Genomic DNA, 15,695 nt, shown 5'->3' with positions numbered 1-15,695 from the left:
GCTTCTTACGTCTACGGGTTGGCTGGTCGTTCTCCTCACCAGAGGATGTTGCACTGGTGGGGGAATATGACCTTGAATTGTAGCCAAGTTCCCTATCCTTCTCCGAGGAAGAACTAGACGAGGATGGGGAAACCTTACGCTTAGCACGGCGTAACTTCCTCTTCAAACGATTGATTTTCTTCTGCATGGATTTAGAACCCTCATCGTGAGTAGTGCTACCTCCTCCATGAGTATGGCTAGCCCCTGGGTATTCTGTATGGACGCTTCCTTCACGATCCCTACGATGTTCGAGACGTTCGAAATAATCTTCCGGTTGTGATCCTTGTGACTTTGCATGGTGAGAGCCTAAGCTTGCCATAATATCTCTACCTCTTCTAGACTAGGTTTCCCACAGACGGCGCCAATTGTAAGTGCACAATTGCACCTGGACCCAAGAACAGTTATGGGCTCAGGCCCAATGAGCCTTAAACAATACGAATTTGTAGAGTGTGGGCTTGAAACCTAGATTAGAAATGGGTGGGAACCAAATAACAAACTAAGGGTGGTAAATAATTGGAAACAACAAGGAATATTGCAAAAATTGGCCTCCTCGGACGTGAGCCAAGGGCTGTTCTTATATTATATCTTTCTTTGTTTCTTTTCTTTTTAGGTTACAAAGAAGTCTCCTCCCCTTTTCTGTCTCAGGTCCTCCCTTAAATACTCCTCTTTCTAATACTTTATACACGTGTTGCCCCATTTCCTCCCTTAGCCTAGATATTTCTTTTCTTAGTGCCTTTGAACAGTAACTAGAAGCTTCCCTTCCACTGTTCAAGTGTCACTTCCTCATTAATGCGGCCAGGGTGGTAGGTGCAGGGTCTTTAATGTGGAGGTAGCAGCCTTTATCTTTGACATTTCTTCAACACCGGTGCTTCTGGGGCGTTCTAGGGTTTCCCCCTTTTAACCATTGGCCTTAACTGTGCCATCCCCTAACCTTTACTATGAAATCCCGAGTTCTTCGGTGCTCATCCGAGGGTAAGTTCACCCTCGGCTGGGTCCTCGGATCCTCGGCGCATGGGCCGACCCATAGTATTAACAACTTCTAAACCCAGGGTCAGGTCGGTCTTCCTTAACACGGCCCAAAAGGCCCATGTTCCCATCAGGATCTTTTTACCCCCCACAGCTATTTTTAAAAATAATTTTTAGATTTTAATTATTTTTTAAAGCTTTTTAAAATATTTTAAGTTATTTTATTACAAGTAATGGGTAAATACACGTGTCACAATTCAATTAGACCAATTAACACATGTAGTGGTTTGATTTGGCAAAAAAATTACACATAAGACTCCAGCATGTCACTTAACTGCCACATGGGTGAGTCACTAACGGAGGAGCTGTCCTTGCTAACAGAGTGAAACTTTAAGGTATAAAATCCAATTTTTCAAACTTTAGGTGTAAAATTCAAGCAACCCAAAACTTTAAGAATGTTCTTTTCACATCAATATTTCTCATTGACACAAAAAGCCTATATGTGTATGGACCTATTTTTTTGGTTGCCATACAAAATCATATATGACTTTGAAATATATATATATATATATTATTTCTACCTACACAATAAACTAATAATATCATAGCATTTAGCCAAAAAAAAAAACGTATACATATAAAATGCACTATAAATATTATTAATTATAATTACAATTAATATTATACAATAAATATTCAATTGTAGGCTCCATTCATGTAAGCAACAACATGGCCCGTGTTTAAAAAAAAAAAAAAAAGTTTTCCATTGTGTATAGTACACAAGCCCATAAAAGTGAATACGAAGATTTGATGACTCAAGATGGCATCTTGACCCTACATATTAGTGTCATTGAGCTATGAAGGCAATAGATATCAGTGAATGGAGCCACGCCTTTGATTCGTGCCAATAGCGTGGGCATCACTGCAAAAGCATAAGGGACATGGCCTAGAACACTATGTAGAGCACTACCATGAGAGAGGATTTGGTCTCCCTTGGTCGGGTGCTGCAACATCCTCCTCATTGGCTAATACGTGCTTGGACCACACACTAGGACATGTGTTGCTCTCTCTCTCTCTCTCTCTCTCTCTCCCACACACACATATACACATCCTGCTGTCCATCATACTATTTAGAGCCACTCCTCAACCCCCTCTCCATGGAGGAATGACTTTCTCTCTCTTCCAATTGAAGAACGATACTATGCTAGTTGTCCTAAAGTTTGTGATAAGTAGTAGAATTGGGACACTTGTCTTTGTACAGCCAGCAACATTCCGCGCACTATAAGAGAAGAATGTTGTTGAGCATCCTTGGTATTAGAATACGGTGAGGGAAATAGAGCAGAGAAAGATAGGGAGAAAATAAAGAAAGTGTACAAAAATGTTGTGTAAGAATCAACATTTTCCCAAATAATAAATATACAGTCTTTACAAGGATAAGTACATCAAGTCCTTCATCCCACCGTGGTTTTTCACCCCAAGTCTTGGAGTTTTCCATGTAACTCCCTTGTCATCCTTAATCTTTCAATTTACTGCCTTTTTATCCCTTCTTTCTGCTCACAAAAATATCATTTTTTACACGTTACATAGATGATATCTAAATTTACTGTTAAGACTTAGAAAATACAAGCTTTCGCATTTTCTAAACTTTACTTGCATGTACACACTAATTCTACATAACCACAAGCTGTAAATAAGAACAACAATCAAACACAAAAAGGTGGTTGAACTCAAGATGAGATAGGGAGAGGACAAGACCTCCAACATGACCTTAAATCATGAAACAACTTCTTGAAGTCTAGCTATTTAGAAAAGAAATTTAATATCTTTACATATGCTTTCAGGGGCAGCCCAACATAATTTGGGGCCTAAGGCGAAAATTTTACATAGGGCATTTTATATGTGAATATTAATTAAATAAAATGATTTAATACTAATCAAATAATGGTTGTGGGTGAGTGGACCTAAATTTGTCCCGAGGACCTTAACTCGAAGAGAAAGCCCGTTCGCAGAATGGACCCAGCACAGGGGCCAACAAGGGATGAACGAGCCTCTTGTTGTGAAAAGATCATTTTGGCCCATTATCGAGATAATCCATGAAACCTATCTTCCCAAAGAAATGCAACCCAATCAAGAAGCGGTCATTTTCTTAGCCAAGAAAACCCTTTTCACCTACTTTCTCGAGAAACACGTCGAAGAGAACACAGAGCCCAATGTAACAGTCACTTCCACATTAATGAACTCTCCTCATCTAATGTCAACCACATTGAATGCTAAATGACTAGCCTAAACAATGGAAACACCCCCAAAAATCTATCTTTATGATAGGATAAGTATCCCCCTAAATCTAGCTAAGAGCAAGACAACTAGAAGGGGAAGAGGATGGCTATAAAAAGAAGATGAGAGCAACAAGAAAGGCGATCCAGAAAAATTAAGGGAAGAACAAGAGAGAGAGAGAGAGTGAGAAGAGTCTTCACTTGTACTTTTCCTTTAAAATTATTGTATGTATCTCGGGAAAGTGTTTTACAATCATATAAAGTCTTAATTTAGTGATCTTTGTCTCCAACTATCTTTTTAATCTTTCCACTGTAGATTTTTACCTCCCATTCTTAAGAAATTAGTTGTGTGGATCTTAAATCAGAGACTAGTTCTTCAGTTTTCTATGTTTTTTACTCCCATAATGGTTAATTTGATACATAAAATACATAATTTGATGAATAATACCAACTAAATTAATGTTAATTTCACATAGAGAATTGAATATCGTAGTTGAACCATAAATTTTAATAAAAATAAATAAATAATATATTATGATTAAAAAAGATATTTTATTCTAGGTATATGATGATGCATAATAAAGTAAAATTGTAATCGAATTTTTAATTTTATATATTGTTTTTGAGAGAGAGAGAGAGAGAGAGAGAGAGATTTGATGTGTGGCTTTGTAGGATTTTGGTTACAAAAATTAATGTATCACATAAACTCATTTATGGTGATGTCATTAAATGGAAGATGTTTAGAAAAATAACATCATTCCTGTTATACAAAACATTATTACAAATACCATACGACGTCATTTTGTTTAAGCATTTTCCATTAACCTTCACACTCAACATGATTATGGTTTGAATTGAAATTTTTTTGTGAAAATATAGGATTTAATTTGAAACCACCTATACATTATAAGCTTAAAGGTGTAAATTACTAAAAGAAACCAAAAAAATGTTTAATCCTTTGTTTTTATTTATTTATGGGTAATCTCCCTTGTTTGACCTAAAACATTTTTAAAAAATTATACTTATAAAAAAAACATTTTTCACAAACTACTTTTCTTGTATTAGGTGGGATTTTGGTTAGGCTGATAAATTAGTCGATTTTTGTCAAGTATTGAATATTCAAGCTTAGTTTGACAACAAATATAAAATGTTCAAGCTTTGCTTGAGCTCGAAGCAAGCTTACAAACTATGTTTGAGCTTGAGTTTAACTTGGCTTAGCTTGATCCATTAGTAAAAATGAGCTGAAGCTCAAACTCAAGCTGAGCAAGCTTTTAAGTTCAAGATCCAATATAAGTGCATTATTAAGCTTATATTAAGTAATCAAGCCATTTTGGTTTAGGAGTAATTCTTAAGTACTCCCGGAGTAAGGTCAATCATGTTCCTTTCTCTCACATTCATGGTGTGGTCCACTATAAATATGAGAGAAGTACTATTTTGCTATACTCTAAGAGCACCTAAGTATTTTCCTTGGTTTAGATATGTGGTCCTAACTGCTAATTAATTAAAGACTTAGTAAAAAATGAGTTTATTTTTCAAAATCATATCAAATTTATTACGAAGTTTTTTTTAAATGTTTTTTATAAGATTTATTACCAAGCTTTATAAAACAACTTAAGCTCATCTCAATTTTTAACAAGCTTTATTGTTTATGAACCTATTCATGAACAAATTTTTTTTTCTTTTGCTTGGATTCGGTTTGGTTATTAAACAAATCTAAAAAAATTAAGGTTCAAACTTGGCTTGTTTATAACCAAATAAAAATAAACAAGGTTTTTTATTTTGTTATTTACAACCCTAATCTTGGTTGATTCTAAAATTAAAACAAAAGAAAAAATTGGAGTTTGATTTGGGCGGCTGAAAAGCAGTCAAAAGCAAAAATAAACAAAATAATTTTATACGTAGATTTTTTTTTGGTTATATATGTAAATTAAACTAAAAAAGGAGAAAAAATTGAAACCAAACCCCCCAAAAAAATAAAATCAAATAAAAAAGACAAAAATGAAGAAGAATACGAAAAGACATGATGGGGGTAATACGAATAGAATAGAATAGAATAGAATCAGAAACAAAGGTCGTTAATGTTTTTTGTTATGGGTTTGTTGAAGGATGCCAGTAGAATTGTGAACGGAGTGTCGTTAATCGCGAAGGAATTTGTTAAGGATTCTGAAGCTTTCGGAGCCGCCAAGAATGGCGATCTCCAAATTCTAATCAAGAAAGCTGTTGTATCCGCCACCGACCTATCTGGTCTCACCAAGGGCAGGGTCCGCCACCTCCCTAACCCTACCTCCTCTTCCTCCTCAAAACTCGATTCTGTTGTTTACTTCGACACCACCACCACCTCTACCTCTGACAATTCTTCCTCACACCCAACACAGCATCATCAACAAAAACAAGAAGAAGTACCGTCGTCGGTTATTGACAGTGATGGTATTACTAATGATAATGGCAATGTAAGGGAAGCTTCTGCTTCTGCTGTAGCGGAGGATTTGGATGTCAGAGATGGGTTGGTCAAAGAATGTGAGCCTCACAAGGAAGATGCAAAAGTGGAAGTAGTGCCATTCAAGAGGAGGAAGCTCAGGGAAAGGAGAGTTCCTACCACCCCATTTTCCAGAGCTCTTGGGTCAGTGCTCTTTTTCTTTTTTAATGCTATTCTACAATTTTATGGCTTTTTGTATATTCAGAGTGGAGCGATTAATGCGCTAGCGAGAAAGAGTTACTTGGAAAACCAAAAACAACATTAGCACAAGTAGTAGAAAAGTAATAGAGACTATGACTTTGGATATAATAGAAATAGAGTGGCGTGCCAGGTAGATCTAACTAATCTATTGAGGACCCATAGCAGACTTCAAGATTTGGAACTGAAGCTTGGTTGTTGTATGATTTTTGCAAATTCCTGACTTTAACCCAACAACAACAAAAAAAAAATCTGAAACTTTGATGTTTAACTGATAAAAAAAAGGTTTGCTGGTCTTGGAGCTGGTCTTGCCTGGGGAACGGTTCAGGAATCAGCGAAGAGGCTTGTTTATGGGACACCACCTTCGCAAGACAAGAAGAGTGCACTGTCTCCATTCCTGTCTGAGAAAAATGCAGAGCGTCTGGCCCTTGCGCTTTGCAGAATGCGTGGAGCTGCACTTAAAATTGGCCAGATGTTGAGTATACAGGATGAATCCCTTGTTCCTGCTCCGGTATTCTAATTCTTGTCTCTCTCTTTTCAATGTATGTATTGGACAAAGTTAAATGACTGTGCCTTAATGTGAGCGTAGAATATTAACGAAGAAAAAAGGAATTACTTCATCCATTGTAAGCTAAAATGATGGCTTTAGAATTGGTTGTGCTATAATAAGATTTATTTTTTGAAGATTACTGTTACATGATTAAATGCTAGGTTCCTATGCAAACGATGGGATGTCAATTGTTTTAATTTTACTAGGATATAAGTCTGGTATCAAACCTATCACATCTAGACTAGGCTGTGGAGGCTTTTGCTCAAAAATGGAGACTATGATCATTGTCAAACCTATTACGTTCATACTGGGGAGCTTTATTTGTACTAATTATGTTTTATTTTGTTGCCCACAAAGCTTAGAGTTCGTACTTTTTTTAAAAATAAAATACAAAATAAGTGTTTTGCTACGTTTTCTTTTTTCGCATCTTTCAATTCCATGTAGATCTTGGCTGCTCTGGATATTGTCCGTCAAGGTGCAGATGTGATGCCAAGGAGCCAGCTCAATCAAGTTTTGGATGCAGAGTTAGGTCCTGACTGGTCATCAAAATTGATTAGTTTTGATTATGAACCAATTGCTGCTGCAAGCATAGGCCAGGTGATGAGAGACATAGTACATTTATGAGTACTATTTTTTCACTGAATGCTACCCTTCAATAACCATCCCATTTATAGTGTCATCCAACCACCTTTGAAACAGGAAAAGGAACAAAGATGGTGGATGATGGGTATCAACAGTTCTATCTAATTCTATACTCTGCAGAATGTTTTTTCTCTTGGCCTCACAGTTTTTATAACAACTGTAGGTGCATGGGGCTGTCACAAAGGATGGTATGCAAGTGGCAATGAAAATTCAGTACCCTGGTGTTGCGAATAGCATTGACAGTGACATAGAGAACGTGAGACTTCTTTTAGATTATACAAATCTAATTCCAAAAGGACTTTATCTTGACAGTGCTATGAAGGTTTGTGATCTATCTGCACTTATATGTATATGAATGTCTTTAATGTTTTATTCCAAGTGTGGTTTAGCCTTCAACACCATATTCATGAGCATGCAAACTTCTGAGAGGTTCAAACAACTTAGTATTCTTCATAAAGCCCAGTTATCTTGTCTTTTCCTGCTGACCCCTAAAAGTCACCAACAAAGTTCGTGGCATATTATGATTATTTTTATCTACCTACAAAATCTTAGCACTCTGCTACACCTGCTCTCAGTACAGTATACGCTCTTTTGTTCCATACCATTCCCTCTCTTTTGGCACATGAGTTTTACACTTAGTCCTCTACTGAATGATATAGGATGGGGGTTGGTTCATGGGGATGCTGGATGAAGCTAATAAAAATGAAGAATTATGTGTTGAACAGTTAAATATCCATGCTTATGTTGGAATTTTCGTAGGTGGCTAAAGAAGAATTATCACGTGAATGTGACTATGAATTGGAGGCGGCAAATCAAAAACGGTTTCGTAATCTGCTGTCAGGCACAGAGGGGTTTTATGTTCCTTTGGTTGTGGACAGTCTTTCAAGCAAGAAAGTCTTAACTACAGAACTTGTTTCTGGTATTTATGTCATGTCCTTTATTTTATTTTCTTGCTTCAATTATGAGGTGTGTGCATTCTCAACTCAAAGCTTTATCAATGCTTCTTAATGGGCCAAACTCCAAGATGTACAAGGGCAAAAAAATTTAGCTTGAACCACTTAAAAATCTACTTATGGTTTAAAATTCATAAGCATGATTTATGACTCCACAAAATATGTATTTACTTTCTATTCAAAGATGTGCATCACTTTTGGCCTATTATCTTGATTGGGAGTGTTTATAAACTGTTAGCAGCAAAGGTGTTGGCTAACAGGCTGAGTTGGTGCTAGATAGTTTAATTTCAGGATCTCGAAATGCATTTGTGGGAGGGAGGCAGATTCTGGACTCTATCCTCATCACCGGTGAATGTTTAGATAGTCGTATCAAAAGAGGGCTAACAGACATTATTTACAAACTAGATAATGAAAATGCCTAAGATAATGCCATTTGATGGAGAGAATGAGCTTTGGTGATAGGTGGAGACTTTGGATTTACTTTTATGCAACTAAATTACGTTTTTCAATGCTGGTAAATGACTCGCCAACAGTGTTTTTCAACTGCTTCAGGGGTCTATGGCAAAGTGATACTTTGCCTTTTATTTTGGTTATGGAGGCACTAACTAGAATGCTGAGATCTAAGGATGGGTGATTCATCTCTGAGTTTGAGGCTGGAAATGATACTAACAACAAACTTATGGTTTCTCATTTACCATTTGCAAATGATACTAGTTTGTTTTGTGATGCAGACATGGAGTAGATCCTTTATGTTAGAATGGTTCTAATTTGCTTTGAAGTTGTGATAGGATTGAAAGTCAGTATGGGTAAACACGAAATTGTTCTAGTATGGGAGGTGGGTCACATCAACGAAATAGTTAAATCCTTGCGTGTAAGGTTAATGGCATACCAATGAATCACCTTGGTGTGCCTTTGGGTTTGTCCTTGAAGGCAAGAACTGTGTGGAACCGCATCTTGGAGAAAAGGAAGTGTAGTTTTGGAATGGAAGTGGTTGAAATTGCCAAAAAGGGGGAGGTTGACATTACTAATAAGTATTCCTTCCAATTCGACATGATTCCCACTTTTGTAGCTAATAGATTAGAGAATTTACAGAGGGAATTTTCTTTGGAATGGAGGCATTGATGGATTTAAATGTCATCTTGTGAACTGGAATACTGTGTGCTCTCCTATTGGTAATGGAGCATTAAGGGTACGCCAATTGGGCACTTTTAATCGTGCCTTGTTAGGTAAGTGGATTTAGTGGTTAGGGGCTGAAGATACTGTGGAGATGGTGATTTTGATGAAATATGGGGAAGAATGGCGTAAATGGCCATTGAAGACGATACAAAGTGCTTGCAGATGCAGCTTATGGAGGGGAATAAGAGCGGGTTGGGATAGAGTTATCAAGTATATGAAATTTGATGTAGGGAATGCAAAAAGAGTGAAGTTTTGGCATGATTAATGGTGTACTAATTATTATTTAAAAGGGATGTTTTTGAATTGTACATAATTTCATCAAACATGTATACTTCAGTTCATTTTAATGTAAGAGATCAAAATGAGGAAATGACAAGTTCTTGGGACATCGTATTCATTTGTAACTTTAATGATCGGGAGTTGGAATCAGAAGATTGGTTCTTTGACATTTTGTATTCCAGTCTCCTAAATAGCGAGGAACTGGACAGTATGAGTTGGAATTTGATGAGTAACCGACAGTTTGATGCTAGGTCATGTTATGTGGCTTTGATAGGTTTTGGTGATGGGCTTTTCCCCCGGAAAAGCATTTGGTGTGTTCAGGCCCCAAAAAGAGTTAGTTTCTTCATGTGGACCGTAGCATGGGGAAGATATCAACTTGTGACAATCTCATGAAGAAAGAAATTCTATGACAGAATGGTGTTGCATGCGGAGGAGTAGTGGTGAATTTGTGGATCGTTTGTTGCTGCATATGTGACAGCATATGAATTATGGAATTTTACTTTCTCTATGTTTTGGCCTTTCGGGTCCATTGGTTAACGCCAAAAACTGTGTTTGAGCTCCTAAGTTGATGGAGGAATTGGTTTGGTAAATACTCCTCTAGTGTTTGGAATTTCACCCCCTTATGTTTAATGTGGACAGTATGGGAGAGAGGAACCAGCATACCTTTGAAGATGTAGGACTTTAGTTGTTCATTTAAAATTGTCTTTTGTAAGAAATTTGTACGAGGGCTCATATAATGTGGAACTTTATTGATTTTATTGACTTTTTTCCTTTTGACTGTAAGTCACATTTTATTTTCAATTCTTTAGTACTATCCCCTAAGAAGGGGTACTCATCAATAAAATTTGTCAATTATCAAAAAAATCATACTGATATGTTGCTGACAAATGTGTTTTATGATTTGTGGAGTTCAAATACATGAGGTTGATGTTAACTTGTTACCAAAATTCTAGTTGATAAAAAAAGTAAAGAAATGAATCTTTTTTCCATTGTTTCAGGAATTCCGATTGATAAAGTAGCATTACTAGACCAGAAAACTCGTAATTATATTGGGGAAAAGTTGCTGGAGCTTACTTTGATGGAGTTGTTTGTGTTCCGTTTCATGCAGGCATGTTCCTTTCTATGTTTCTGATAAAGTTTTCTTAGTTTTTATGTCTTTGTTGTTCTTCCCCTTCCCCTCCCTCTTTTATTTAGTATGTGTTTCTGTAACTTAGTTCCATATGCATCTATTTTACTTCATTTTCAGGAGTGGCTTTGGCATTTGCTATCAATTACCGAGATTTTTCATAGCTATGCTGGCTAATGTTAATCTGAATGAGGCTCCATTCATATTGTTTGGAGTTCTTGGATTGTATGATGTAATATAATTAAGTGTGAGGCCAAGACTAGGAGAAAAACCTACTTACATTGCCTCCCCCCCTCCCCCCCCTCTTAATTCCCTCTCTAGGATTTATAATTGCCTTATGTATATTGAACCTTTTGAGGCAATCAGAAATTCTGGGGGTCAACTCTGATTGGTCTATAAAAGCAGAAGGCTGTGTTGTTGTCAGTGATGTTGAAATGGCCTGATCAGTTACAGGTTTGAAATCACTGTTCCAATGGAAAGCAATGGTGGACACAGAAGTCATAGAGTGAAGTATTTGGAAGACCCGTCTTTTGGGTAGTCAACAATATATGCCTAAATTGGTGTGGATATATAAGGATAATTTGCTCAAATTAAATGCTGGTGCCTAGTTAATTTTAATCAATAGGTAGGAACTTCACCTAGCCTGATTAAATTAAAAAAAATGTAAATTTGGTTGACTTGGATTATTAGGTTTTGGAGCCCTAGTCAATGGGTGCTGCTTATGTTGCTGTGATGGAGAATCTATGGACCATCTTTTACTCCATTGTATGTTTGCTCAGGCTTTATGGAGCAAAGTATTTTAGGTGTTTGGGATCCAATGGCTGATGCCGAAGACAGTTAGTTCTCTTCTTTTTGCATGGAGGAATTGGTTTGGGAAGCACCATTCCACTACCTGGAATATGGTTCTAGCATTTCTGACGTGGTTAGTTTGGCAGGAACGTAATACTTGTTCCTTTGAAGATAAGGGGTGACCTTTAGATCTCTTAAAATCTCTTTTATTTGGTACTTTGTTTCAGTGAGCTCGAATTTGGGGGTTTACGCAATGTCTTTCCATTCTTGATTTTTGCATTCTGTTAGCTTTAGCTCGAGTTTTATGTATTTCTTTCATGTTCAGCGTGTTCATCATCATGAGCACGATGTTCATTTCATTCAATATGAAGTCTTATCACCTATCCAAAAAAAAAAAAAAGCCCTAGTCAAACCAGACTTGTAAAGAACAAGAATGGGTCCTGGTTACTAGACACTTATAGTTAAGTGAGGTTTACACCGGAGAGAATGGAATTCTAGGACATTTATAAGAGTGGAGACTTAAGTGCTTCAATTGTGACCATATTTTTTAACATCCTTATTTGAATGGCTAAGAGATATTGGGAATCTTCCTTGTTCTTTGATTTTTAGCTCTTTGTAAATTTAGATGGTAATTCCTTTGTTGGGCTCTTGTTCACTTCCTGTTTACTAGTGTTCTGTCTTTGCTGTCTTTGAATGAAAATTTACTATTTGTATAAAAAAAATTTAAAAGGAAATTTTCTGTAATTCAATCCTTAATAATATCAACATGAAGGCATCTGTTTTCCTTGACTTGCATGGTTTCGTACAGCTGGTATGGTTGTTACTTCATTGTTTCTTTGCTATACTTCATTAACACTTTTAAAAGCTGCTGATTTTGGCCCCTAATTTGTGGTCTCTTTTTGTCTTGCCTATGTTGTGGTTGATCTAGTGCAGACTGATCCTAATTGGAGTAATTTCTTGTATGATGAGGCAACAAAATTAATCAATCTCATTGACTTTGGAGCAGCTCGAGATTACCCTAAAAGTTTTGTTGATGACTACTTAGGAATGGTGAGTTCCCTCTATTTTACACTCGGCTTACCTTTTGTTCTCAAATCTTTATCTGTGCTCATCTTCTCTTGCATGTCCCTTTACTGAGGTTCAAACTTTTGATTATTGGTTTCTCTTTCCTTAAAAAAATAATGTGATTAATATTTGTAACATTTTCCTTAATAATTTATCTAGAAACATTCCATAGTATAGTGAGAGGGAGAAACATTAATATGTTGTGTGTGTAGTCATTGCTGATGCAGACTTTGTTTGTTTGGTCTTGGGTTTGGGGTTTTACATAATGTACATCTATTTTTTATTTCATACACTGTTAGTATTTCTAATTTATCTGCTTATAATTGCTTTAAGTACTCTGTATTCACCATCTTGAACATATAGTACTTCTCTTCTTCAATAAAATTTTAGATTACTTAGCAAAAAAAAGGAAAAAGAGAGGGAGAAACAGTAATAAGTATACAGGCACGCTTCTCTGCAAAGGAATCCATTGAAGCTAATAGGGAACTAAGCATTCTCTTTTATCCCTTAATGGCAATGATTCCAGATTTTTTTTGTTGGTTGCACATGTATAGTTTTCTTTTGTGAATCTTTAGCAGCCCCAATCAATTAGGATTAAGACTTTGTTGAACTGACTCTATGTATGTGCGTGTGTATGCGCATGTGTTTGTGTGAAGGCCTGTGCATTTAAAATTGTATTATGAGGTCTTCAATAATTCATTTTATCTATCTAAAAGTGGAATTGTCATAAATAATCACAATGTCTTAATAGCTAGTACATGACTCATAATTAGTCAGTGTCCTAATGGGTAGGACATGAATGTTGTTTTTAAAAATCTGTCTTTCACCCTCCTTGACAAGTCCCTTTTCTAGAGCCCTAGGGAACTATAGAGGGTTCCACCTTGGTTGTATAAAAATTAACAAGATAGGCTCATGCTGGCAAGTAGGGCACTAGAGGATAATGGTGGCTCCTCTAGTGCCCCTACTTGGCAGGAAATCATGGCACCCACCCTCATTTGAGAGGGGGGCAGACCCTGTCTGGCAATCCCAATACTATCTCGTACATGGCTCTGAGAAATTTGGTGTTATTTCATAGTGAGCCAAGTCAGATTGGCAGCCATTCTTACAGTAACATCATATCTTGATTGACTGCAATAGAATCCATAAAGTTAATGCTAGATAGTTGGATTAACAATGCTGCTTCTAACTTCGATTCAATTATGGTGGTCTGCCTTAAGGATGTGATAAAATGATATCTCAAAACTTGTGTTGGAAGCAAGGTGAGTTTTGCCAACTTATGTTTAGATACCACATCTTTTGTGTTCCAAGCTCCATTTCCTGAATTCTTTCATTTTTGTGTTTGATCAGGTAATTGCATGTGCCAACAGTGATGCAGATGCAGTCATGGAGATGTCAAAAAGGCTTGGGTTTCTCACAGGAATGGAGTCGGACATAATGCTAGATGCCCATGTTCAAGCCGGTTTTATTGTGGGATTGCCTTTCGCAAAACCTGGTGGGTATGACTTCCGTTCCACCAATATTACCCAGGGTGTCTCGAACCTTGGGGCAACGATGCTTAAGCACAGGCTGACGCCACCACCCGATGAAGTGTACAGTCTTCATCGGAAACTTTCAGGCGCTTTCTTGGCTTGTGTCAAGCTTGGGGCTGTTGTACCATGTAGGGAAGTATTGCTTAAAATTTATGAGCAATATCAATTTGGTGAAGAAGATGGTGAGATCTTGTCAAGTGGCCAAAGTTCTTCATAGGCTTATGAACATTTTTTCTTCCGTTTATATTGTATTATTCATTTATATGTAATAATTCTTGGATGGACTTATGCTTTGTGAGCATCCCAAAAGAACGTTTTTGTTACTCCAAAAAACGGAGGAGAGAGGTTGTAGAAGTTCACCCATAGCGATAAATTTTTGCTAGAATAAGTAAGAGCAAGAAAGGTCATTTTAAAGTTTACTATAATTCTTTTCAATAATGTTTGTGTGAGGAAATTACTTGAAAGTATACCAATGTGTACCACTTGCACGTGGATGATTTTATCATAATAATATATATATATGGCTTTGTGAAATTGTGACTGATAGGTTCACCTTTAACACACACACACAGACGCTTGTGAATCCACGACTCACTCTAAACTGAGTCAATTTGACCATTATATTTATTAGTCACTGTACTGATTAAAGTGCACTAATTTCACGTGGATGATTTATCATATGGGTTTGTGAATTGAGACAGCTAGCTTCACCTTTACACACGCAAAGAGTGAAAGATTTTCGAATAAATAGTTTATTTTTTGGGTTTCCTAAAAATACTAGTTTGGGTGGCACGTACAAGGCACGTGCTACTGCTGCCCTAATGTGAGAAATTAAAGATAGTGAAACAATGATTTTTGGTTCACAAAAATTGACTAAACCAAAAAAAAGTTTAAAGACATAACAAAATATTATAATATTTTTACAATAATTTTATTTTTAATTGTGATGGTTTTCAGTCTTATAGTTTATTATTTTATGTTGACCTATAAGAAACTTATACCTTGTAGTTGTGAAAAATATTGTGACAACAAAATATCATAACATTTTCACAATATCTTTATTTTCAATTGTGGTAGGTCCCAATATAATTTTTTTTTTTTTGACCTATAAAGAGCTTATACCTCAACAATTATGAAAATATTGTTACAACAACAAAATGTCACATTTTCACAATACATTTCTTTTAAGTTGTGGTAGGTCTTAGTATAATATTTTATTATTTTATTTTGATTTATAAGAAATTGATAACTCAACAATTGTGAAAATATTGTAACAATAACAAAACCACCATCCACTCTCTTTCTTCATCCTCGAGAAAGAAATAATAAAAGTTGAAATTCACAAAAACAATGCCGATGTATATTTGCACAAGTATTATAGCTAAAATGCATTTTGCACAATAAATGCATAAGTTGATGTGGGTGACTTTTGGGGTTAATGGAAAAATTGGCTCTTATACCATTTTGCATGAGCTGATATAAATGCTCTAAGAAACTTAAGTTGTTCATAAGTTTCTTATACATAATTGTTAAAATACTATAATAACAACAAAATGACATTTTCACAATATATTTATTTTAAGTTGAGCACGTCCTAGTATGATATTGTTACAACACCAAAATGTCATAATTTT

At 36.1% G+C, this 15,695-nt stretch overlaps 1 protein-coding gene across 1 annotated transcript; it reads left to right on the top strand.

Moving 5' to 3' along the window:
- Positions 1-5,244: 5,244 nt before the first annotated feature.
- On the top strand, positions 5,245-14,595 carry LOC142619869 (protein ABC transporter 1, mitochondrial). Its single transcript, XM_075793209.1, has 8 exons — positions 5,245-5,898; positions 6,238-6,463; positions 6,947-7,099; positions 7,308-7,466; positions 7,904-8,063; positions 10,551-10,660; positions 12,401-12,517; positions 13,880-14,595. The coding sequence occupies exons 1-8, from the start codon at positions 5,357-5,359 to the stop codon at positions 14,276-14,278; spliced, it is 1,866 nt and encodes a 621-aa protein (XP_075649324.1). The 5' UTR covers positions 5,245-5,356; the 3' UTR covers positions 14,279-14,595.
- The last annotated feature ends 1,100 nt before the right edge of the window (positions 14,596-15,695 follow it).

Source organism: Castanea sativa, chromosome 12 (genome assembly GCF_040712315.1).
Source record: "Castanea sativa cultivar Marrone di Chiusa Pesio chromosome 12, ASM4071231v1".
Taxonomy (NCBI): Eukaryota; Viridiplantae; Streptophyta; class Magnoliopsida; order Fagales; family Fagaceae; genus Castanea; species Castanea sativa.
Note: the sequence above shows the minus strand (reverse complement) of the source record. Positions and strands in the feature narration are given on the sequence as shown.

What these genes read in the sequence shown, in the direction of transcription:
- LOC142619869 (XM_075793209.1), top strand. Translation starts at nt 5,357, where the DNA reads ATGTTTTTTGTTATGGGTTTGTTGAAGGATGCCAGTAGAATTGTGAAC. An exon ending in ATCTTGACAGTGCTATGAAG is followed by an intron (nt 7,467 to 7,903) that starts GTTTGTGATCTA and finishes GAATTTTCGTAG; the next exon opens with GTGGCTAAAGAAGAATTATC. An exon ending in TTGTGTTCCGTTTCATGCAG is followed by an intron (nt 10,661 to 12,400) that starts GCATGTTCCTTT and finishes GATCTAGTGCAG; the next exon opens with ACTGATCCTAATTGGAGTAA.